This window comes from Colletotrichum destructivum, chromosome 10 (assembly GCF_034447905.1).
Source record: "Colletotrichum destructivum chromosome 10, complete sequence".
NCBI lineage: Eukaryota > Fungi > Ascomycota > Sordariomycetes > Glomerellales > Glomerellaceae > Colletotrichum > Colletotrichum destructivum.
In genome coordinates this window covers 2,501,294-2,525,019 of record NC_085905.1, presented here as the reverse complement: position 1 = coordinate 2,525,019, position 23,726 = coordinate 2,501,294, and the positions used below count along the sequence as shown (strand labels likewise).

At 52.5% G+C, this 23,726-nt stretch overlaps 8 protein-coding genes across 8 annotated transcripts; 4 read left to right on the top strand and 4 right to left on the bottom strand.

The window, feature by feature from the left end:
- Window positions 1-896: 896 nt before the first annotated feature.
- On the top strand, window positions 897-2,426 carry CDEST_15049 (Putative major facilitator, sugar transporter, major facilitator superfamily; the record flags this gene model as incomplete). The annotated part of the gene is made up of 1 exon (XM_062931205.1): window positions 897-2,426. The coding sequence occupies one exon, from the start codon at window positions 897-899 to the stop codon at window positions 2,424-2,426; it is 1,530 nt and encodes a 509-aa protein (XP_062787256.1).
- Window positions 2,427-4,128: 1,702 nt separating this feature from the next.
- Window positions 4,129-6,311, top strand: CDEST_15048 (Putative major facilitator, sugar transporter, major facilitator superfamily; the record flags this gene model as incomplete). Its single annotated transcript, XM_062931204.1, has 7 exons — window positions 4,129-4,427; window positions 4,502-4,605; window positions 4,663-4,775; window positions 4,951-4,984; window positions 5,046-5,156; window positions 5,216-6,021; window positions 6,078-6,311. 7 exons carry the CDS (start codon window positions 4,129-4,131, stop codon window positions 6,309-6,311), a joined length of 1,701 nt encoding a protein of 566 aa, XP_062787255.1.
- Window positions 6,312-6,540: 229 nt separating this feature from the next.
- Window positions 6,541-8,843, bottom strand: CDEST_15047 (Putative FAD-binding domain, FAD-dependent oxidoreductase 2, FAD binding domain-containing protein; the record flags this gene model as incomplete). The annotated part of the gene is made up of 7 exons (XM_062931203.1): window positions 6,541-7,039; window positions 7,099-7,323; window positions 7,393-7,502; window positions 7,560-7,638; window positions 7,694-7,758; window positions 7,807-8,093; window positions 8,175-8,843. The coding sequence occupies 7 exons, from the start codon at window positions 8,841-8,843 to the stop codon at window positions 6,819-6,821; spliced, it is 1,656 nt and encodes a 551-aa protein (XP_062787254.1). The 3' UTR covers window positions 6,541-6,818.
- A 2,093-nt stretch (window positions 8,844-10,936) lies between these two features.
- CDEST_15046 (Putative 6-phosphogluconate dehydrogenase, NADP-binding, 6-phosphogluconate dehydrogenase, domain 2) lies at window positions 10,937-12,341 on the top strand. Its single transcript, XM_062931202.1, has 3 exons — window positions 10,937-11,105; window positions 11,157-11,679; window positions 11,742-12,341. Exons 1-3 carry the CDS (start codon window positions 11,048-11,050, stop codon window positions 12,160-12,162), a joined length of 1,002 nt encoding a protein of 333 aa, XP_062787253.1. The 5' UTR covers window positions 10,937-11,047; the 3' UTR covers window positions 12,163-12,341.
- Window positions 12,342-14,689: 2,348 nt separating this feature from the next.
- CDEST_15045 (Putative peptidase M19, metal-dependent hydrolase) lies at window positions 14,690-16,579 on the bottom strand. Its single transcript, XM_062931201.1, has 4 exons — window positions 16,431-16,579; window positions 16,114-16,368; window positions 15,840-16,046; window positions 14,690-15,756 (listed from the first exon to the last, which is right to left on the bottom strand). The coding sequence occupies exons 1-4, from the start codon at window positions 16,474-16,476 to the stop codon at window positions 14,789-14,791; spliced, it is 1,476 nt and encodes a 491-aa protein (XP_062787252.1). The 5' UTR covers window positions 16,477-16,579; the 3' UTR covers window positions 14,690-14,788.
- A 762-nt stretch (window positions 16,580-17,341) lies between these two features.
- On the bottom strand, window positions 17,342-18,519 carry CDEST_15044 (Putative hydroxylase/desaturase AsaB; the record flags this gene model as incomplete). Its single annotated transcript, XM_062931200.1, has 5 exons — window positions 17,342-17,439; window positions 17,522-17,757; window positions 17,839-17,932; window positions 17,999-18,101; window positions 18,166-18,519. The coding sequence occupies 5 exons, from the start codon at window positions 18,517-18,519 to the stop codon at window positions 17,342-17,344; spliced, it is 885 nt and encodes a 294-aa protein (XP_062787251.1).
- A 515-nt stretch (window positions 18,520-19,034) lies between these two features.
- Window positions 19,035-19,495, bottom strand: CDEST_15043 (uncharacterized protein; the record flags this gene model as incomplete). Its single annotated transcript, XM_062931199.1, has 3 exons — window positions 19,035-19,230; window positions 19,296-19,357; window positions 19,466-19,495. The coding sequence occupies 3 exons, from the start codon at window positions 19,493-19,495 to the stop codon at window positions 19,035-19,037; spliced, it is 288 nt and encodes a 95-aa protein (XP_062787250.1).
- A 504-nt stretch (window positions 19,496-19,999) lies between these two features.
- CDEST_15042 (Putative tetratricopeptide-like helical domain superfamily) lies at window positions 20,000-23,494 on the top strand (the record flags this gene model as incomplete). Its single annotated transcript, XM_062931198.1, has 5 exons — window positions 20,000-20,736; window positions 20,845-21,393; window positions 21,459-22,026; window positions 22,087-23,136; window positions 23,215-23,494. The coding sequence occupies exons 1-5, from the start codon at window positions 20,049-20,051 to the stop codon at window positions 23,492-23,494; spliced, it is 3,135 nt and encodes a 1,044-aa protein (XP_062787249.1). The 5' UTR covers window positions 20,000-20,048.
- Window positions 23,495-23,726: the final 232 nt, after the last annotated feature.

Genomic DNA, 23,726 nt, shown 5'->3' with positions numbered 1-23,726 from the left:
GACTGATTTACCCTTGAATATAACAAGGGGCGGCAGAGCATGCCCATCAGCAGAGATACACTCGATCATAGAGGTCCAGGCTCGCGATCCAGGCTGTTTCCGCTGGACTGCCTTCACTTCAGCACATCCAAGGACTAGGCCGTTAGATCCCTTGCCCTCAAGGATTCCAGTCTCGTCGATATTATATCGATTACGTGGCTTTATAGCCCTGACTTCTGGTATGGCGAGATGCTGAAACCATGGTCTGATGATATCAGCAGTTGCTCCATTAACACGGTTGGAATCGATAGATCGGCTTCTTTTAACCTTGATAGATGGGTTCCTTTTGATAAAGGCCTGGATCCAGTTCTTTCCAATAGGCTGGCTATCGCCACTGATCTGAAGGATCCTTTCTGCAAAGTCCTTCAGCTGGCGATGGGTTGGTGGAAGGCGTAGGGCATGCTGGATTCGCACCCATTCACTTAGATGATGCTCTTGATCAGTCGATAATCGCTGGCGATAGTTATTGCCTATAGATCTGGTTTGGCAGCCTCGCATGCGATACTCCAGTGTTGATCGAGGAATCCCCCATTCAATTGCAGCCCTCCTGACAGACTTGCCATCAGTAACAGCAATAAGGGCCTGTTGGATCTGATTTTCGGTATATTGACTCATAATGATAAGAGTAGTCTGTAGTGAAAGATTGATGTTGTTTGAGTAATAATTGCAATTGTTATAATAGTTTGAAATGAGGGGGTAGAAATCATGATCATAGGATTACGCGTCGTGCGGGGTGACGAATAAGGGGGGTGGACGAATAAGGGGTTGTTGACGTTAACCGGACGAAAAACCGGCTCGGCGACCGGCGACGGCCAGACAGAGAGAGCCCTCCGGAATTGACGCCACAAGTCCTCCCCATGAAATCAACAAGCAGCAGCTCTATCGACAATGGCGCCGAGGGGGAGGAGAATCTGCCGCTAGGCCAAGCCATCCGGCTGTACCCCAGAGTCGTGGCGTACTGCCTGTCCCTCTCCATCGTCATCGTTGGCTGGGGCTACGCCTTGGTCATCGTCGGCTCCATTGTCGCCGTGGAGCCGTTCCAGAGGGATTATGGCGAGGTATACGAGGGCAAGCTGATCATCCCCTCGCTCTGGGTCTCGCTGTGGTCGGCGTCCATTCCGCTGGGCATGGCAATCGGCTCCGTCTTTGCGGGATGGTACCAGGACCGCGTCGGGCGCAGATGGGGTTTGAGGACCGGCGCCATCGTCTGCGCGTTCGGCGTCGCCGGCATCTTCTTCTCTTACCTCCCGTCCGACATGAACGCCATGCGGGCCATGTTCTTCGTCGGCAAGACGGTCCAGGGCATCTCTATCGGCATCCTCAAGGTCACCGTCATGACCTACATCTCCGAGACGGCCCCGACGGCCCTCCGCGGCTCGGCGATGGGGCTAGTGCCCACCGGCAACCTCATCGGGCAGTTCCTCGGCTCCATCGTCGTGTACCTTGTCAACGACGTTCCGACCAAGGCGGGCTACCTCGCATCCTTCGGTTCGCAGTGGATCCTCGCCGTCGTACCGTTTGTCCTCTCCCTCGTCATCCCCGAGAGCCCGGCCTACCTGGAGGAGCGCGGAGAGTCGGACAAGGCGGCCGAGGCCTCTCGGAAACTTTACGCGCCTCGCGTCGATGCGAACAAGGTCTTGGAGGGTGTCCGCGCCAGCATCGCCGAGGAGAAGGAGATCACGGCCGGGGCCAGCTACCTGACGTGTTTCAAGGGCACGAACCGAAGGAGAACGTTGATCGTCATCATGGCCAACCTCTTGCCGGCCCTGTTCGGTCTCGACCTCCTCTCCAAGTCGAGTTACTTCCTGCAGACCATTGGCATGAAATCCAGCACCAGTCTCATGATCCTGATCGGAGGCATCGTAGCCGGTACCTGCGCCAACGGTCTCGGAATCTGGGTTCTGTCCCGCGTCGGACGGAGGAAGGTGACCCTGATCTCCTTGTCCGTCTCGACCGTCATCTGGGCTGCCGTCGGTATTTCTGGCATCTGGAGAGGCCCGGTCGTGGCATACTTGACGGCCGGAGGATGCATTCTCATCATCGTCGTCTGCGGCATGAGCGTGTGGCCGGCTTCGTACGCCATCATGGGCGAGACGAGTTCCCTGCGGCTGCGAGCGAAGACGCAGGGCATCGGCGGCGTCGCCCAGCAAGGCTCGTCGGTGGTGATTAGCATCGTTCTACCTTATGCTTACAACCCCGACGCCGGCCACCTGGGGGCCAAGACAGGCTTCATTTACGTCGCTCTGTGTGCCCTAGGAGTCGCGCTGTGCTGGTTCTACCTGCCGGAGATGAAGGACCGAAGTGTGATGGAGATTGACCACATGTTCAGTCTCAGGCTGCCCGCCCGGAAGTTCAAGAAGTGGAGAGGCGATGTCGAGTCCAAGTGAAATAATGGTATGATCGGCATGTTCTTGTATTTTGGAATGGAGTTTTGCTTTGAGCTCTGTACTGAGTGTATTCTAATTTTTATTTCTTTATCTATGACACGTAGAAAGTGGATGGAGTTGTTTCAGACTTTCGGCTCTTTGCCTCTGCTCGTTGAATCGTCTTGTATTGTCTCACATTTCCATAAGGTCTGTTGAAGCAGCGTCCGGTTGTAAGCTTCTGTCGATATTGGTGTTTTGATGCGATTAAGAGCAAAGACCCTCGGCCTGCCCAGTGCCAGCTTTTCATCAATGGTTCTTGTGAGAGATGACGCGTCGTCCTCTTGACCAACGTCGTCGGCGTTGATCTAGTACAGAAACCAAGGTGGGTTGCGCACCGAAAAACCGAATTGTCGAGCGGGATGCTTTCTTGCGAGGTCCTCATCGGCTTATGCCTGGCTCCTATATCACGTCGGGCGATTTCAGAATCTAGGCGAATCGGCCCTGTTCAGCATTGGCAGAGTTATGGGCCAGCCAAGATTCTGGCTGTGGGCAGAGAGGTGCAGATGATTTGATAGACGGGCGCGTTCCAAGAACTCGACAACCAATCAGCTAGTTCTCGGAGACGTGACCAAGATGCGATGAGTAAGAGGCTGGGACAGAAGATGGAATTGAGGACCGAACTCCCTCTCTTCATGGCCAAATCCCGGTGGCTCGAGGCGCACCTCGGACCAAGTTGCTGTGCCTTGGAAGCATAGTGGATGGCTTTTCGTCTTTTGGTACGCTGGCAATGTGGTTGGTTATCAGTTCGACAGACAGTTTCCACATCGATAAGCGTTGCCACCCGGGCTTCCATTCCGTTGAGAGTAGAATGCCTGCTTTCGAGAGCAACTGAGCATCTGTGGTTGTCTCTCTTGCGTAACGACGAGCCAATTCTGCCCAAAGATGTCCACGAAAGCCATGCATTTAGTCAATAAGCAAGCTACAAGAAAATTTTACTCGCATCCCGTCCCAATTTAGGGTACAGAAACTGCAATTACTACACTTCCTAGTGGCGCGAGACAATATTCTGGGTGTGACTGCCGACACAAGCTGTGCCTCTTCGGGCCAGCAGCCGGCTTCCTGGCGGCTCAGTCCCACACTTTGGGCACTTGGCACGCTGGGCAGAGTCTCAGTGTCCCAACGAGAGAGCAAAGAGCTCAGCCTTGGCCTCATGGCACTCCACAGTCCAAGACCTTCGCGGCTAAATACATCGCTGGTTGTGATTCGACCGCCGCCAGCCTTGTCCGTGAAGGCACGTCTCTGTATGGTTACTCCCGTGCCAAGCGTCCCCATCGCGGCCGGGGGTCGTGTCTTGGATGCTTCGATGGGAGCTCTTGGACCGGCTTGGGACCGCAAATTAAGCTGGCCCCGCCAGGCAGACCGGTTTAGCTACGTCCAGCGAGTGATGTTGTTTGCCTCCCCCGAATCCAAGACCACGGGGCGTCCCCCATGTGACTCCTAGTTGGCCCCCAAGAAACACGAGACGGTAATACCACCCGACAATCCGGGGATATGGACTTGTCTATGTCTTTCCCCAGATATAAGAACTGGGGATCTCCACACCCAAGTCTCACTGCGGAAGTGTTGGACTTCAGAGCTCGTGTGTATGTGTGTCTGTGTACAAGTCGCAAAGACGCGCTTAGCACTTGAGACTTTTTGAAATTCTCTCTCTCTTCTTACCATCATGGTCTTCTCGAAGCTCAAGGGCGGGAAGCCCAACCAGGAGGCGACGGCCCATGCTCAAGAGGAAGCTCCCCAGTTCGAGCATGTCACCTGGTACCAGGACGCAGGTCTGCGCAAGCTGTATTGGCACGCCTTTATTCTGTGCGTCGGCTCGGCCAGTACCGGTTACGATGGCATGTTCTTCAACTCGGTGCAGAACTTCGACTCGTGGAAGGATTACTTCGACCATCCTACCGACCACCTCCTCGGGCTTCTTGCCGCGCTCTACCAAATTGGCAGCTTGGGATCCATCCCCATTGTGTAAGTGGTCCCGTATATACGCTCCCACAAAATGAGTCAATGGATACAACATATGCTTACTGTATTCTCTCTAGCCCCTATTTCACCGACCACTGGGGCCGACGACTGCCCATCGTCATCGGCGGCGTGATCACCATTGCAGGCGCTCTGCTACAGGGCTGCTGCCAGAACATGGGCGGTGAGTTTATCTTTCTACTTGGAACAGATGATGTTAGGGTCACTGACATTGCTCCAGGCTTCATGGGCGGCCGCGTGCTGCTCGGCTTCGGCAACTCGTTCTCTCAGATGGCATCGCCTATGCTGTTAACAGAAATCGCCCACCCGCAACACAGGGCGAGACTTACTACCGTGAGTTGTTTTCCGTACTAGATGTCGTTGTGTTTTCAGTTCAGAAAACTGGCTCTTTATCCCATGAACGCATCATCTTGTCCGGTTTCTTTACCACGACTAGCGACTTGAACAACATGGCCCCGATCATTGAAGCCTAGTTGCGAAAAACAAGACGACTGACTTCCCGTAACAGGTATATAACTGTCTTTGGAATGTGGGAAGTTTGAGTAAGTAAAACCAGGTCGAAATTCCGCTTGACTGCTGTGCCGAGTACTAACCGTTTTGAAGCTGTCGCTTGGGTATGCTTTGGGACCGACTTCTTGAACAACCAATGGTCCTGGCGTATCCCTGCCATCCTTCAAGCCCTTCCTTCAGTCGTCCAAATTGTCGGAGTGTACTGTAAGTCTTTAACAAGTGACGCCGAATATTCTTTAACCTGCTGACTTTCGCTCGTCCAGGGGTGCCCGAGTCCCCGAGATACCTGATCGCCAACGACAGACTTGACGAGGCACTTACGATCCTCGCCAAGTACCATGCCAATGGGGATGCGGATCACCCCACTGTCAAGTTCGAGTACCGCGAGATCAGGGACACGATCAGAATGGAGCAGGTCGCGAAGGAGCACAGCAGCTATCTCGACTTCTTCCGGACCCCCGGCAACCGGTACAGACTGATTATCCTGATCTCTTTGGGTATTTTCTCGCAGTGGTCCGGAAACGCCATCATCTCCAACTACACCAACATCCTGTATGATAACGCTGGGATCACGAACTCGACGGCTAAGCTGGGCGTGAGTGCTAGCCCCCTTCTGAACCCCGTTACTTTTACTCTTACTGACAAAGTCGGTCTCCCCCAAAAGCTCTCTGCCGGATCTTCGATGGTGTCGCTCATCGTTTCCATATCGTTTGCCCTCATGGTTGACAAGTTCGGCCGCCGTCCGATTTTCCTCGCCTCGACGGGAGGCATGTTCGGCACCTTCATCTTCTGGACCTTGACCTGCGCGCTGTACGAAGAGTACGGGTCCCCCGGTTCGAACCACGCCATGATCTTCTTCATCTGGGTCTTCAACGTCGCCTACGCCATCGCGTGGTCCGGCCTGCTGATCGGATACGCCGTGGAAATCCTCCCGTACCAGCTGCGAGCCAAGGGTCTCATGATCCTCAACATTGCCATCCAGTCGGCGCTCACACTGAACAACTACGCCAACCCCGTGGCTCTGAAGTTCTTTGAAGGGGAGACGTGGAAGCTGTACCTCATCTACACCGTGAGTTCTGTCGTGTGTGCTTCAGTAGGTCGTGTGAAGCTGACAATGCGATGCAGTGCTGGATCTTCCTGGAGCTTTGCTTCGTTTTCTTCAAATACGTCGAGACCAAGGGGCCGACCTTGGAGGAGCTTGTCAAGGTTATCGACGGTCCGGACGCCAACGTCGCCCAGCTCGACATCCAGCAGATCGAGAAGGAGGACCAGATGAACGCCAACCGCGACAGCGAGACTGCCGAGGGCGTCAACACTGTCGACTACACTGCTGACAGCAAGGGAGCTCAGCGGATTTGAGAGATGAAACCACGAGTAGGTTCGTTGATGAGGATGGTGGTGATGTGATGGCTGGGAGCCAGAGCCAGGTGGTGGTGGGTAATAATTGAAGCACTTGGATCATTCCATACCGAGTTGTTCTGGGGACGGAGAATGGCGACCCTCGTTTTAATGCAATCTTTGAACAATACCAAGGAAAGGCATCCCCTCTTCTAGATTACACATCTAGATGTTGCCCTAAGTATTGCCCAGTTGCCTACGCGGATGCTATAGAGATCATGCCTTGAAAGGTTGCCTAAGATTGGCATGATGGCAATCTTGAAGACCTCTTCTTCCATGTATTGTTTAAGGACTTCCCGTCAAACCCAAACTCTATTGAAATTTGTCCTCCGTGATCTGGCCATCCTTATCAACATAGTAAGCATGTACAAGCAACTGTGTGCCGGTCCTGTCTGTTCCAGGCGTCAAAAAGAAATTCGCGTCTAAATATCCTCGCTAGCCCTATGCATTCTCCTTTGCTCCTCTATTCTACGCCGTCACCTCCTCAGTCTCGACGCTGATACACGTCTCGACCTTGATGAACCCACTCATCTTGGACAGCTCTCCGCTGATGTGGGTCATGTTGAACGAGTCATCCTCGAAGAAGTCGTGGGGCAGATGGAACGAGGGGTCGTACTCCTCCATGATCTTGATAGCCTCGTCCACAATGTCGTAGTCAAAGTTGTGCGTAAAGAATTCCTTGGGTGTTTCTGTCGATGCCGTCAGTCAGAAAAAGTGTCTCCTGTACCGACCTGGACACGCAACTTACTTGGTATTTCCTCCTTGGACATGAATTCTAGCAGGGCATCTTCGATGAGATGCGTCTCGTCGTGTCCAACGTTGCTCAGCAGTTGAATCACACTGGTGCGGGCTTTGCGAAGCTTCTCGTATATTTCCAAGCGCTTTTCGACATCAGAGGCATCTGAAGCCCCAGCCATCACGACGCCCAGGGCTAGTCCGTCTTCGAGACCCATGGCACCCCCTTGGCCTTGGTCTGCGTAGATGTCAGCGAATACCATTGAGAACCGAGGAATCCCATCCCCGGGGCAGCTTCACTACTCACGGGGCAAAATTGGATGCGCTGCATCGCCAGCCAGAACCACTCTCCCTTTCCGCCATGTGGGCAGAGGCGAGCGGTACAACAACGGCCATCGCTTAATGTCGGTCGCTTTACTGTGGTGATTGTGAGACGACGGTACCGCTTTAATCGTACTATAGGGGAGGATTTACTCGATCACTGCCAGCAAGCTTGGATGGAAACCAGCGAACCGCTCGGCAACTTCTGCTTTATCGATGTTCGCCTGGTAGTCTAGCAGGACAGCATCAGTAAGAATGCAGGGGTCAAGCAGCGGCAAAGAACCAACCTTCACGACTAGCCGACTTCATAGCCTCGTCATAGAATATGCCGATAAAGTTGTGAACCGTGTTGCTGTTTCGTCAGTCGGACGTTCCGTTCTGCTTGACTTCGAGCACGTACCTGCGGCACGGGTACGATACCAGTCTTCTACTAGCCTTGTTGTCGGGGAGTATGCGCAAGAGACCGTCCGCGTCCTCGGTCCAGAACTTGGTTTCGGGGTTTTCCTCGAGGACGTCGGAGGGGATTAAAAACCGATAACACGAGTTGTAGTGGACGGGCGGCACAGGAGGGTTCTTCTCGCCAAGAACTATCTCGCATGCGATGGAGTGGATGCCATCCGCGCCCACGACCAAGTCGGCTTGGATCTCCTCGCCATCCTGCATTTGCACGGCCGGCAGTTCGGGGTTCTGCAGCGTCATCAGCACCAAAAAAAGCAACGTCACGGAGGACAGATAGACAGGGGGCTTTTCCCCGCACGCGGCACTCACGTATCCAACAACGCACGAGTTCGGATGGATGGTGACGGGAATACCCGGGCCCGTGGGACTGGTCGCTATCCTTTTGAGGGTATCGTGCAGATCCTCGCGGTGCGCGAACCACAGCTCGGCATCGTACATCTCCAGGCTGTCCGTGTTGGCCTCGGTCGACGTGATCTCCATCGTCACGGGGTCTTGGAAGTGGACAGGCCCGGCCTTGACAAAGCCCGAAGCTTCCGGGTCGAGACCCCATCGGGTGAGGAATCTCGATGTGTTGGGTGGCACGTTGATGGCGGCGCCGACCTCGTCGCTCAATGAGGAGCGCTCGTAGATGCGCACCTGGTGACCCGCGCGGCGGAAAGAGATACCGGCCGAGAGGCCAGCGATGCCGGCTCCAACAATGACTACGTCCAACATGGCGCTAGCCGTTTTGCGGGATGAATAAACGGGGGTGGAAAGAGAAGACACAGAGAGAGCGAGAGAGAGAGAGCGAGAGAGAGCGAGAAAGAGAGAGAGAAAGACACAAGAGCAAGTGCTATCAGATCGACTGGATGTTGAATGTATGTCTGGGAGCCTGATTTCTCCGCAAGTGAAGAAGCCAAGAAAGAAATTCTTCTGCTCGGGGGGAGTCTTCAGCAGGAGAACCAACACGGGGAACGGCGCCGTTGCATTCGCCTGCATCTAACAGGGACGCTGGTAGGGTTACGACAGGCCACCCAACCCCGCCAAGAGGCCCACGATCTGCGGTGCAACCCGCTCTTTTGATGGGAACTGGCCTAGGATCGGAACTCAACGGCCGCCAGGGCACCGCAGCTATTGGACGGCGACCGAAATGTAGGAGTCTCTGCTATCAACCTGAGGATGTTCACCAGCCATGGGTCCACGTCGGGACGGGGCACAACGGTTGAGAGAACAGACATGACTAACTATTTCCTCCCCGCATCGTGGGTTTTCACTAATAGTCCAAGACGCTCCTCACCTACGATCGATGCAGAAGTCGGCGCAGACTGTGGATAAAGACAGGTGTCTTTCTGTGGCTTTCGGTTTGCCAACGCTCTCTTCCTGCTTGAAAGGAGTTGTATGGGGCTGCATTCCTCAAATCACCAGGAAAGGGGACAGAGATAGAACCGAAGAGCAAAGAGATCAAGGCCCTGGTAGAGTTTGGACTAGTATCAACACCTCTCCCAAAAGGTCTCGATTGCAATTTCGGACGTCATCTCGACTTGGTTTCGTTTCTGCAGGCTCAATGTCTACCACTTCTGCAACCGCTGAAATTCTGTGTCCGAGGAGATGATGACCAGGGGTTGGTCAAATGAGCTCCACCGGGGGCGCCGCATCGGATCGGTTCCTGAGTCATCCTATTGGCCTTCTCAATCTCGGCTGGAACGCTATCTCTGGAGCTACCTGAGCTACCCATCCCATCGACGTTGCCTCAAACCCATGCCGGAGAAAATTTGATTTACCGTTGAGAGGGGGAGGTTTCATCTCCAGCCAGTGCTAGTCTCAGTCGGGTCAACTCGGTTGCATTGTCGGATTTACGGTTACCTCTTTTTGACTCGGTCAGTGCCTCCTTTGCTCACCTCTGGTCTTAGTCTACTACTCCCCAGTGGGGTAGTATCGCGCCTTGGAGGCGTAGAGTGGCTGCTTGCCACACAACGGCCCGTGTCTCTAGCTCGCCCGTCCTCTCACGGGTGACACGGAACCGGGACGGAGTTCCTCGATTTTGTCTGGGCTGATAGGTGGCGAAGACACACCAGCATCAAGATCCGCTTAATAACGTTGTGGCCGTGCACCCTTGCCGTGGCTGCCGGGGAGCTTCGGATAGCTCAGGGGCAGCGGGCCGATCCTTGCCAGTCGCACAATCGGTCGGGCAAAGTCGGTGCCGTGTGTCGATGCCGAACAGTCAAAGAGTGGTTCTTGTATATGAAGGAGTAGCCGTTCCAATGACTTCTTAGCTAAGGCGTGGCGATCTGGCTGATGCTGGAACACCTACTTCACTCCATGTTAGTCGCCAGATTTGGATATTATTCCATTCCAACCTAATTCCACAAGGTTACAGAGACTGGCAAGTTGAGCAAATGACAGTAAAGAAATGAAACCGTTTGAAAGAGGCCTAATGAGCAGATTTCATCTCAAGAGAGTCAAATCAAAGGCTAGTAAAGTGTTGAGTGTAATTAAAGAGTTGTCCAGTGGAGGCATGCGATGCAGTTTTATCGAGCATTGCGGGTGCTAGCATTTCATTCTAAGCGACCAAGACTAGACCAAGCCTGCGTTGGATCAGACTCTACGGCTTGAAGACTGCCATTATGTGCCACAGTGCCCCTTCAATCAAGAATATGTTCGATATCCTCAAGATAATGCTGCCTCTTTAAAAGCTACGCATAGAACACCTGGACTTTCCGGCTGCAAAAGCCATCGAAAGGGCAAAATGAGGATACATAAGTTCGCACAAGGAACCAAGAAACTGGGCAATGTTACTGCAAGTAATTATGAGCTACACGTGAACATGTAAGAGCGGACCTGGCTTAACCACGGGTTTTTCTCCTTCTATAAAGTGGCAAAATACCAGAATTCTCCAGACAGGTATTAAAATTTGTGTCACTTGCGCCGAACCGTTTCTCTCTTTCGGAAGTAGGGAACGTTCGTGCCGGCTGTGGATCCGATTTCGGACATCAGTGCCGAAGGGTCACAACCGAAAGTGGGGCGGGCGGCAAACGGTCTCCGGCGCGCCGTGATTTTGACTCATCCGCTCGCAGGCTGTGAATTCTCCTTCTCCATCCCAACTCGGAAGAAGGCATGAGATCAGAAACAGAATATCTTCTACCGTCCCCGAGTTTCCTGTCTTACCACCTACTCACTAGTCTTTATCCTACCGCCCAGTAGCTATGGACAATAATCGAGAGGCAGAACAGCTGACCCCGCACCCCCGGCTCGGGTGGATCGGTAAGAAACAAGCTGTGAAACCTGAGTCTGTTCACTGATACATTGTCTTAGGTCTCGGGTCTATGGGGATTGGTATGGCAATAAACCTACAGAAGCATCTTTCTAAACTAGGTGCTCCAAATCTGCAGTACCACAACAGGACAATGTCACGCGGCGATCCCTTGGCAGAGATCGGAGGGGTAGCACGTCCCGAAGTCGAAGATCTTGTCAGGAACACAGACATCATCTTCGTGTCCCTCAGCGACGATGCCGCCATCAAGGCAACCCTGGACGCGATTCTTGGCGCCACCGCACCTCTCGACCTGACGGACAAGATCATTGTGGATACTTCCACCGTCCACCCACTGACCTCGGCGAAATCAAGCGATCGTCTTGCTGAAAGAAACGCAAAGTTTGTCGCTGCTCCCGTCTTTGGCGCTAGTCCTGTGGCTGCCGAAGGAAAGCTGCTATGGATCATTGCCGGACCCCACGACGCCGTCGAGGACATCAGCCCTTTCGTCGTTGGCGTCATGGGCAGGGGCATCATACGGCTCGGCGAAGACGTGCAGCAGTCCAGCATGATGAAAACAGCTGGGTAAGTTGAAGCAGTTTTATTTCCGTAAGCCGGTCACCGGGCGTAGCACTCACCTTGCACAGAAACTTCATGACCGCCGGGATGATGGAGCTTGTCGCCGAAGCTCACGTCTTTGCCGAGAAGACGGGACTCGGCACGGACGCAATGGAAAGGCTGATAGAACAGCAGTACGGGCCCTTGGCTCTCTCGATGTCGAAGCGTATGACGACAGGGGCTTACATGCCACCGCGCGGCGCGAGACCTTGGTCGGACTTGACGTTGGCTTTAAAGGACGTCGGCCACGGCATCGACTGTGCGGAGAAATCGAATACCCGATTGGAAGTTGGCGAAGTCGTATTGAGACACTTGAGTGAGGCGAAAAGGTTCTCGGACGCGGAAGGTAGGCCACTCGACTCGTCATCCATGTACGGAGTCTTAAGACGGGAGGCTGGTTTGCCGTTTGAGACTGAGCTCATCCTGAAGCGAGACAGCTCTGGGGTCTAATTACTTCCGCTTGAGAGGACGAGACCTTAATTTCTGTGTAGCAGTTGTGTTCCGGATCTTGATGATAAAACCAAGTTGTTAGCGCAGTATCAATTGAGTTCGGCAAAATGAAATTTGACAGTAAGAGGCTGATCAGGCGATGTCGACTGTAGCGGTCGTCATGGCCTTGCAAAAAGCAAAGCAGATCCGTTCGGCAAAACATTTCTCATCATACGTATAATAGGGGTAAATCAAGGGGAGAAAACATGCTTTTGGGTGTGAAGACTTAGCCTGCGATTATAGCGACAAGTGCCGAAAATTGGATCCTAGTATTGCATTTTTTTGCACTGTTTTTTCCAGCACCCTTCGAGAGTTGAAGAGATCGGACCACGAGGCTTGATAGTGTTGTTTCTTTTTTCCTTCTAGACTATTTCTTAGTGAGACATCTTTTATACATGAATCTCACGTCACTAAACCCGACTAACTTGTTTAACTTCAAGTCACGTATTACGAATGGAGACCAAGACTGGAGTCTCTTGGTGCATACAACTTCAGTCAATATGCATCATTTTATCTCATAAGTCACTCGTTGTTTTCCCGAATCCGTACGGCTGAGAGGTTACCACAGTGATTTGGAGATGATGACTGCAGCCAGTAAATTATGAGCGAGTATGAATCATTCTGACATCCTTGTCGGGTTGTCTTTTTCACCAATGATGTTCTTTGGATGAAACAAGAAGAACTGCCAAGGTTCAATAAAATCGCTCAGATTTACCATTTAGGCATGAGTAGAAGCCAAACGGGGGTGCGTTAGCCTTGGAATCGGTGCTTACGGGAGGTCTCGTGACCATCCATCGCTTATGCCAATCTATCGTTATGTAGGTACACTTTCCTGTCATGATCTCCAACAAATCATTCAGTTCAGTGACTAGAGTATGTTATTTCGTTCTAGTGACTGATTACGAGAGATTCGACGTTTAACCCCGGTTGTCGACCGCGTCTACCAAGACACCATCTGCACGCGGTCAGACCGAGATCGGTGGAATATAACCATCCTCATTGAACGACTTGCTCAAACATTTTTGGTTTTATGAACTCTCTTAACCTCTATATCGTAGATGAGAATAGTTGTGTAGACTCGCCGTCAAGCCAGGGGCTTTTCGGTGACAAGGACTGAAGTCAGATTTGACGGACCGTGTCCTCACCCACTGGACAGACTTGAGAAATTTGAGCTGATGGAGCTTCTAAAAGGGATTGTGAGGTATTTATGGGAATTGATTGAAATGGGTCACTGTACGGGGATGACCTGGGTGATATTACTGACTGGGCTTGCCCTCACAACAACCTTGACATGATACGCTGGATGGAAATGCTCCTCAGTTCTACTTTACCTGTGTATGATAGAAAGGGCCAACTTTCAACCCGCGTCTAAGCCATCGCCGCATTTCTTTGCCTTCATAACATTGCAGAATAGATGAAAGGGGATTATATGCGTGACTCGACTTTATTATCCTTTGAGGTACTCATCTCAGGAGCCGCTTGAGTCGTAGTTTTACTAGCAGCCTGATGCTGATATTGGTCTCCGATCCTGGTACTTTTTTGTCGTTGCTGGAGGTGGCCGAACTGGAAAAAGTCGAGGACCGAACAACGAGCTCGCCAGGGGGGCTATGAGCGGGCTTTGACGGTGGAAAGGATCACATAAGAGGGTTCAACGTTATAGAAGGCAGTCATAAGCCCGTTGGTTGATTCGGTTAATTAAGTCCCTGACCCTTATGCAGGTTGCAGAGGCACAATGGCCAACTTGGTCTTTGTTGTCTGCTTTGTTTTTAAGCTTGTATTATTTTGTAATACTTTAAAAACAAAAGGTCTAGCAGGCAAACCAGGGAATAAGCTCCTTTAGTCATAATAACAGACTTCTTGTAGACTTATGACTGAGAATTACGATTATCTTATCCTAGCATATTGTTCACTAACGCCAGGTAAGATGTTAGCTGACAATAGAATTAAGTTCTTTGTTGTTAGCAGGGTTGTGCAAGACGTTCAAAGGGTAAGTCTAGGCACAATAGCTGACGCTAGATATCTATGAAGGACTGTAAAGGCTACAAAATATGTTCAAGAAGCTAAGGGTAGTAGGAGTAGTAGTAGTAGAGATAGTGTTAGTACTAATGGTGTAGACGATGTAGCTGGTAAGGATGCTAGTAACACCAAACTAGAGAGTTTAAGTGAAATTACCTTACCTAGCTGCTTACATTGCTCCAGCTGCATTATTGCCTCCTCTAGTAATGGCTGAATTAGAGGGTATAATGTATGCAAAGGGCACTTAAAAGGCCCTTAAAGATAGGAACTTATTTAGCTAGCTGCTCAGCAGCAACAAAGGATCTGCTGAAGGCTCTGTCCTTAGCAGTAGACATTGTAGAGGCCTTAGGTGCCAAGGAAAAGGGTTGCTAAAAACCTGGTTAGGAGGCAGGGCGTAGCTAAAGGACGCAAGAATAGTTACTCAAACAACGCCCTTATAATGCACACAATTAACCTATCATTAGTACCACTACATGTGTTCATCTTACACCAGACCTTACTGGAACCCTGCCTACATTCAATAGTCATCCGCCATGGCATACACCAACATCTTAGCCCTTGAATAGCAGACTTAGTCCCATGGATTCCCAAGTACCGGCAAGTCATCCTCTGCAGGCTTTTCCCCATCGGCTTGCATCCGGGCTGCGACAGCGTCGACCTCTTTCCAAACACGCAGCAAGTTCCCTCCGACGATCTTTTCCGCATCACTATCCCGGATTCCTTGCTTCAGCATCTCAGCGACCAAGTCCGGGAATCTCGAGACGTCTTCCAAACCCGGAAGCGTTGAAGCCACCCCGTCAAAGTCGCTCCCGATCCCAACGTAGTCATAACCAATGAGATCGCCAATGTGGCGCATGTGGCGGACCACCTGGGAGACGGTCAAGTTGGGCCCGTAGCGCTCCGGTAGATCACCATGAATGGGCTTGTTGCCTGGCCAGAAGCAGCTGACGAATTCAGGCGTAAAGGTGACCATAACAAGACCCCGACGGGCAGCTACGAGACGCAGAACATCGTCTGGGACATTGCGTGGGTGCGGACATAGCTCGAAGGCATTGCTGTGACTGAATATTGGCGGCGCTAAGCTGCCTTCCCATGGCCTCTTGTCCTCACTCTGGGTTTTCTTTGGACGTCCGAGGACGTCGCGCATTGTGTCGGCCGACGTATGGCTCAAGTCAACCATGATCCCGAGCCTGTTCATCTCCCGCACAAGCTTGTGCCCAGCTGCACTGACACCGTACCATCGCGGCTTGGCCGGAGCGAGACCAAGCCCGGGCACCTCGGCCAGGGCCGCGTCGGCGTAGGCATTGTGGCAGTTATGCGTCAGCGTCGCGTAGCGGACGCCACGGGCGTGGTAGTCTCGTAGTTTGGTAAAAGAGTCTCCGATCAGGTGGAGGCCTTCCAGTCCCAGCGGCGAGATGATGCGTCCGGACCTGAATATGGCCATTGAGTCGCTACTGTCCTGAGGGCGCTCGAACACGGACGGATAGCCGGCGCGCAGCCTGTCTAGTACATCCACTGCGGCTTCGGTGGTTGCGATGGCTATGTATCGTGTCAGTTTTGGCTCCAATAAGCACCCGACTGGAGGTTTCAATCTTGTGCTCGTCTGCGGTTGATCTGCTTGCCTTTGAAACGGTAGTCCGGCGAGTAGCCGTTCTTGGGACAGTCTGCAAAGACGGACCAGAACGTGCCCCCGACTCGACCTTCGCGAAGTCGGGCCAGATCAACCTCGCCGCCCAGAGTCCCCGCCTCGAAAGGTCCGGTGAAATTTTCGAAATATATGCGGTTGCTGTGAGCCCACCGTAGAAAGTACGCGAGGTCGTTGTGTCCATCTGTATACCCATCGCAAAAGTCTTGTTCAGCCGTCTTGCTGAAGCGGTCGCATACGTGCCCACCTACCGAAGAGTGGCGTAGAGCGCAGTATATGGTCCACACGGCCGTCTATGGGCTTGAGATGCCTGACACCGCCCAGTGTCTGAAGAGCGGGGTATTGTACACGGTCTAGGAGCGTCTTGAGTCCTGCTGGCCAACACCACCGCAAGGTGACTCCCAGTATCGTAATGAGTGGGAGCAGGAGGAGAAACTGGAGCACATTACATGACCTACAACGACGGTTGGATGATGTTGCAGGATGGCCGTCGCGCCTGAGAAGGCCTGGATAGAGGTCCGATTAGATCCTTTCCACGAGCTGTGATTGAAGGGAGGCAGTTAGTGACCTGAACGAGTGACTGATACAGTCTTGTGTTCCGATGATGGCGGCATGGCTTCGTCAAAGGCTAGCCCGTTATCGATTCGAGGAAAGGACGGGTTGGGGGAATCTTGAACGGTGTCTGGGAACCTGCTGCAGGGAAATCGCAGGGAAATCAGATCAGAATAGATTAGTAGAGAACAGGAAATGCCGCCTTTACTCTGCACGATCTTCCTGTGTTGGGGGGGGAGGGGTGAGTCAGCGGTGCGGTGCCGAGGAAGATCAGGTTACACAGCTACGTCACGGCGACCACTACCGGCTATTTTACTGGAAGCTCTTCACTATTCCGAACAGCACCCAGCAGCAGGTACACAATGTTCTCGAAGGAAACAAGAGCAAAGTTGTGACGTAATATAACGTTTCAGCCCTGAAAAACGAGCTGCTATCCAAAGAATCAGATTCATACCGTTCATGTCTTCTCCAACTCCTTAGGCGGCGTTTAAAAAGACGTCGCTAGTGAGGCAGAGTATGCAAAGGCATTGGAAATGGACCTATTGCCTAGGGCTAGCTAGCCGGAGGGAATCGGGATCTTACAAAGTATGGATTTCGACCTGAACATCAACTTCAGGTCCGCGTCGAAAACTCATCAGGTTCTTGACCCAACCATTTTGAAAGTCACCAGGACTATAACGGAGTTGTAGAAAGTGAAAACTGTTTTAATTTTGGGTTTCAAGTTTCAGTTGGACTGAAAGCATACTATAATACGATCATGGATGAGATAATTGGAGGAGGAAGAGGGAAAGAGGTCATAGAAGGGGTAATCTATCAAAGGATGGGGAAGGGCTGTGGATTGTAGAGAGTCCCACAAGAATACTATGCTGCTAAACCGACTGAAAATATATCCCTACATGAAAGAAAGACGGATGACGGTTGTATACCTCAGCTATCAGTGAAAACCAAAGCCCTGACTTCAATGCTTTCGCGGGGCGCAGCCGATTCTGGCGCGCTAGAAATCTTGAAAGACGTATGGGGGCAGCCTATGATACCAAACAAACCGAATCATATCAGCCCAAAGCGCTGTGTAGACCTCAGATAGGGGGGTCGACAATATTCACTCACATTTTGCCTTGGCAGCCACATTGGAGTCGAAGATCTTGATCAGCAAAGGTTCGTCCTTTGTCTGTTTGCTCATATAGTACCACCGATAGTGATCTCGGTACATGGTCTGCCAGCTTTCGCCGATGAACGAGGAACGAACACTGTCGACTGGCACCATGTCCTCGGGGCGCACCACGCTGCCATCACAGCAGGCCAACGGGTGGTCCTCGACAGGCAAAGCGATGGAACGCCAGACGCTAAGCTCAAAAGTCAGCCAGCTGCCAATGGCATTCTGACTTGGATCCTCGGGCGAGGAGAAGTCTGGAGCCTGAGCCTACTTTATGATTCGGAACCGCTTGGACTTCAAAAGGTGTTCCGCACGGTCCGGCATGTGGTGGAAGACGCGGCGTCTGGCCGCTGCCGGTGTTTGGTCTGTGTATCCCAACCATGCTTAGCCTGGGCAGGACTTGGAGTGGGCTTTCATGACATCTGACTAACCAACGTGTGCGCCAATAGCCGGTCGGAGGTGGAGTTGAGGGTCGGCAATATTGACGTACTCCGTCGCATCATGCTTGGTCTTCTCCTCGTTACTAGAGCGAAGCTATCCCGTGTTACCGGGGAAAACAAAACCAGGAAGAAGCATTTCCCGAAGGAAGCCGACCTACCCTCCAGTCAAAGATGAAAACCTCGGCATCTGACCCACACTCATCGTGGATCAGTTGATGGACCATCGGAAGGTAGTCCTCTTCGACGTGCTTCCCGCCAAAGTCGATGACGGGAAGTACCTGAGACCGGACCGCGAATCCATGTGAGTCGAGAGTGTATTCGTCTTCGCGGCCCCGCATGTCCTCCACCTTCTCTGGTGGGCCAGGCCCGTAGGTGTAGTTAACGCAGGGGAAGTCGTCAGGGGCCTTCATCAGAAGGGCGTATGGTTTTTGCTTGGTGAACTTTTCCTCCCACTGGAAATACTGGAGCGTCGCTAGCTGATCTAGACGTCCTCCATTGGTGCGGAAGGACATGTTTGCACGCTGAGTCACGTGTGTAGTTGAGGTATCTGAGAAGGCAGCCAAGCTTGGGAAGGGAGGAGAGCAGGAAAAAGATGTATGTGGCAAGGTCTCGGGGTGGGGGGAAGATGACGGACTCAAAGGGGGGGGGAGCTCATTTATACATGTGAGGAGCCTGGCCGGGTTGAAAGCGGTATATAGTCTAGGTAGAGAGATGCGTGTGAAGCGCAAGCCAACTGGCATTGGGTGAAAATTATTACTCCTTGAGAGCACCCTACAAGTAGTTCCCTGGCCTGGGAAACATTGTTTATACATTGCAACTTTATGCTCTCTTAGCTGTTATGCATCACATTGGGTGATCAAATCATCAGGTGCCGACGCCGTCACGATATGCAAACACGTACATTGCAGACTTCTCATTTCCACAATACGATAGAATTTAAGTTGTAATGGAGAAGCACCGAGATTGCACTACATTTACATAGTAGGACCCTGCACACATGTGTAGCCTTCCTTGTCGTGATGCAAGCCTAGCCAGCGAGCGAAGGATTAGTGGCCTCGAAGAAAACGGCCTGGCTCTTGACTAGCTCCTGGGGGTCATCCTGAGAAGCCTCGGTGACAAACTGCTTCCAGGGCTGCTCCAAAACCTCCTTCTCCTGGTCAGACACCTGTGGTTCTTGATTGATAGGCATCGTGCCGGCTTGATGGAGGATGTCGTTGATAGGACTGGGTGATTCTTAGCAAACGGGTTTTTGAACTCAACTTTAGGTCTGAGCGATGGGGAGTGTCACCTTTTTTCCAGTTTGGAAAGGATGTTGGGCTGACGGGGAACACTGGCTTGCAACGTATCGGTCTGGATGAAGGGAGAGGGAATGCAATCGAATAAGAAGAGGGCGATGGGGCTAGATATACCTGTACGTAGCCATCCCCAGAGGAGCAAGGGGGCGTAAATAAGACCTACATAGTAGTAGTTGAAGGGCCATGTTGGCATCGGAAGATGTGCCTCGTGGTATACTAGTTCGGTGAGTACTATCGTCGGTAGGTGCTCTGGTTCGGATTGGTTGCTTCAAGTAATGATAATCAATGTGGTTTAGGTGACATGCAGCTCTTTATCAGCTTCACACCATCACTGCTCGCATTATTGAAGCATGACTGCAGTTCCAGCTAGCATATGTGCCTACGAGATATGCATTGTGATTCGTGAGTGGCGATTGACGTCTGCATGGCGGAGAGCAGGGTGTATGTGTGTGCCAGGTAAGGCTGGCGCTCTCACGCATGCCGAGCCGCACTTTTCGGGGTCAGAGCCCCTCCCCGCGTGAGATGGCTTTTGACTTTAGGCGTCTACTACTACCTTTGCCATAAGGAGTAGCACAATTACCTCGTATAGTATTAGTTAGTGCAAGTGATGGTTCACAAGGTAGTACTTGAGTAGTCACCAACTGACGTCTTGCGTACTACGGCCTTGCACGGCTTGCGACCTCGACCCATAAACACCCCGTTTCCGGCCGGTGCGCTGCGTCTGCGCATCTCATCTTGCTCCGAAGATGTGCTTATGGGGTCGGAGTTGTTGCGGCGCTCTGTGCGGATACAAAGGGAACCCCAACAAGACGCAACAGGGCGAGATCGAGCTGACGACGGGCCGGGCTGATCATGACGACGATGCGGCTCAGTTTGCCGCCACGGCCAGCAACCGCCTAGCAGCAGTCGTCCTGTCCTCCTCCGCTGCCCCTACCGCCACGGCCAAGGACCAGGAATATCAGGTCGTGCAGTGGAGACGAGGCATCAAGCGCCATTTCGGAAAGCTCAACCCCCAGGCCGCCCGCCTGCTGCTCGACCTATGCGACAACGACGACCTCCAGAGTTCCATCTTTTACCTTGACGCAGAGTACAGCCGCCACGGCCTCGCCTCTGGCATCAAGACACTGGAACCAACGCTGGCATCCATCGACTCCTTCTCACAGGCGCTGGGCGCCCTCGCACAAGCAGGCCCTGAGTCGGTCCAGCTGCTATGGGGCAGCATGCTCCTCCTCGTCAAGGTCACCCTGCGTCACCAAGATGTCATCGACAAGATTACGCAAATGCTCGGCCATCTCACCGGAGCCATGCCCAGGTTCGAGACGTACCTCGACTTATACCCAACCACCCAGCTCCGCCGTGCCATGCGTGCTATCTACGACGACTTCATCGACTTCTGCTTGTCCAGCGCAAATTTCCTGAGCCGCAGTACTATAGGTAACCTGTCCCCTGCTCCCCTCTGCCCCTTTTTTTCTTTTTGTGTGCCGCGTTTCGATCCAGCTGTTGTATAGTATAGAAGCTTGTCTAAACACCTGTTATCTTTAGCCAACATCTTTCGCTTGTCATGGTCTTCTGTGGACAAAGACTTCGAGAAGATGAGCCAGAGCTTAGAAAGCCACGCCCAAGATTTCGAAGCCGAGACCCGTCTGGCCAATGTGAAGGCGACCAAGAAGTGGCAAGACGACATCCTTGAGAGGCTCCCCAAGAATGTTTCCAACGACAACTCCTCAGGGGTCTCGACTGTCAGCAGCCTCGTGTCCACCCTTCCATTCCCAAGAAATCTCATGTTCACGGGCAGAGACGACATCCTACAAGACATAAACAGGGTCCTCCAGTTACCCGTGGCAGACCAAACCCAAGCCCTGCGCTGTATGACATTGTACGGCATGGGCGGCGTTGGCAAGACTCAAATTGCGCTGGAATACGCTTATCGGTTGCGGGGTACCTACTCTCACACGTTTTGGATCAAGTCTGAGACGGAAGTTGAACTGAGGCACTCATTTGCTGCACTTGTCAAAGGCCTCGCCCTGCCGCATGGTGGTGAGAGCGAGCAAAAGGACATAGAACTGGCACGGAAGTGGCTTGAAACGAGCGGTAGGCAACAAGCAATCGTACAACTATCTGCCGTGATATTACTGACCGGACGGGCAAAACTCCAGATGGTCGATGGTTGGTGGTCTTCGACAACGTCCAACAGGTGTCTCTTCTCCGTCGGTACTGGCCTCGCGGCCCCAAAGGTAGCGCCATCATCACATCACAACGACCTTCCTTTAATGAATTCTCTGCCGAGAGTATTCGAATACGCCCGTTCTCGGTCGAGGAAGGCACAAGCCTGATCCTGCGCCAGATGCATCTCGATGCCAGAGATGAGCCCGCCCGTGCGAACGCCCAAGAACTTTCAGAGGAGTTGGGCGGCTCTCCGCTGGCCATTGCTCATTACGTCGGCTTTTGCGTTGCGTCCCACTACACTTTGGCTGAAGTTCTCCATACCTTTCAGCGAAGATCCGTGTCGGCAGATATCTGGTCCTGCAACTCGAACGCATCGGTGATGCAGTACGAGAGAACGCTCAGTACCGTCTGGGATACTGCGTTAAGCAGTCTGAATGAGGACACAAGGAACTTTCTTGACGTGCTCGCGTTCCTGAACCCAGACTATATACCCGAGGACTTCCTTAAGAGCAAGCCCGATGTCAATGAGGACGGGGCCGCTGGGTTTTCCACAATCAAGTAAGACGAGACCGCCTTTACTCTGCTGCTTCCAGACATGCACATGCTCACACCTTTAAGGCTCATTGGCATGGTGTCGAGCCTGACTCGACGCAACCTCATTGAACGAAACATCATTAAAGACGGCTCTAGTTTACGAATACACCGCTCACTCCGTCTTGCCCTGATGATCCAAATGGACACGGATCCTGAGAAGCGTCAGGCCAGGTTCAAAAGAGCCCTCCGCCTTACAAGAAACGCCTTTCCCAGACGCGACATGACCTCCCGCACTCCTCAATTCGATCCCATATGGAAAAGGTTAATGCCGCAAGTCTTGAGCTTGCAATCAGCTTTTGAAAGATCTGACCCACCGATGCACAGCGATATGGAGTTTGCTGGTCTCCTGAGCGACGCTGGCAGCTTTCTCTGGGAGCAACAGCTGAATAGGATTGCCCTTCCAATCCTGCTGCTGGGCGAGAAGATGGTGCTGGAGCTTGTTGATGATGATGAACCCAGCCCGGTGCTCGCGAGCCTGGAGAACATGCTCAGCCTACTAGACGCGCACGAGAGCGCTGACAATCGAGACGCTGTTATCGCGCGAATGAAACGCGTGGTCAAACACCGGGAGGCATTTCTTCGCAGCCTGCCGCCTGGCACTGCTACGATCGAGCAGCAGGTAGATGTCGGTAGGGCGTGGAACGACCTTGCATACTTCTACGCCGATATGGAACAGTTTGAAGAGGCCGACCGCGGAATGACAAAGTCTCTGGCGCTCTATAAGACTCTAGGTGACGAAAGGACGCTGAGGTTTCGATTTGCTCTCCAATATGCCGACCTAACGGTTGTCCGGGTCGGACAGGGCCGCATCGACGAAGCTCTAGACCTGGCTAGTAAGTCGTTCGAGCTTTGCAAGGCGGAGCTGGGACACAACCACCTCGAGACAGTAAGGTTCGAAATGCAATGGGCATATGCACTGATGGCCTCAGGATCCCTGAGTGATGCTCTCAGCAGGTTGAGGGATGTTCTTAAAGTGCGATCCAGACTACTCGATAGGGATAACCCCGACGTCCTCACCACGAAGTACTGGACTGGAACCGTATACTACTACCTCGACCGAGCGGGAAAAGCCGAGTATGTTTCCTTGCCGCCGTTACGCATTGTTTACTGAACTTTAGAAAAACCTGGCTGACCAAATCGATCCTTTTGCAGGCAATATCTACGCGAAGCAGTCGAGTTCGGCGGGCAGTCTGGCTTAGGAGTGCCTGATCTAGCCCGCGCACAGTATCGATTAGCACTCGTGCTTTACGAACAAAAACGCCGTAAGGAGGCTGTGATGTTTGAGGAGGAAGCAGTCGCAGCAATCTCGGAAGAGGATCGCCCGCCATGCGAGGACAGAGATGAGATCATTCGGCTGCTCGATCGGAGGGTGTACATACAGAATGGTCGGTCGACAGGGCCTTTTCGGGGCAAGAGGGAGGGAAAAGAGTGACCTGCATGCTTTGTAGAGTGGCAGGGCGGTTTATCTTGAGTACAAGGGCTAGGAAGCTTTAACAAATTTCAACCGTTTAGGTCTCAAATCGCTAGATAGGCTTCTTAAGTCACGATGTAAGGTAGGCAGAAACTGGACGCTGTGCAGGCGGTTGTCTACTTATCTTGGGTTCTAAGCTTCAGTTAGGCTCTACCTTTAGCAGGTAGGTATAGGCTGCATTGATAAATATGTA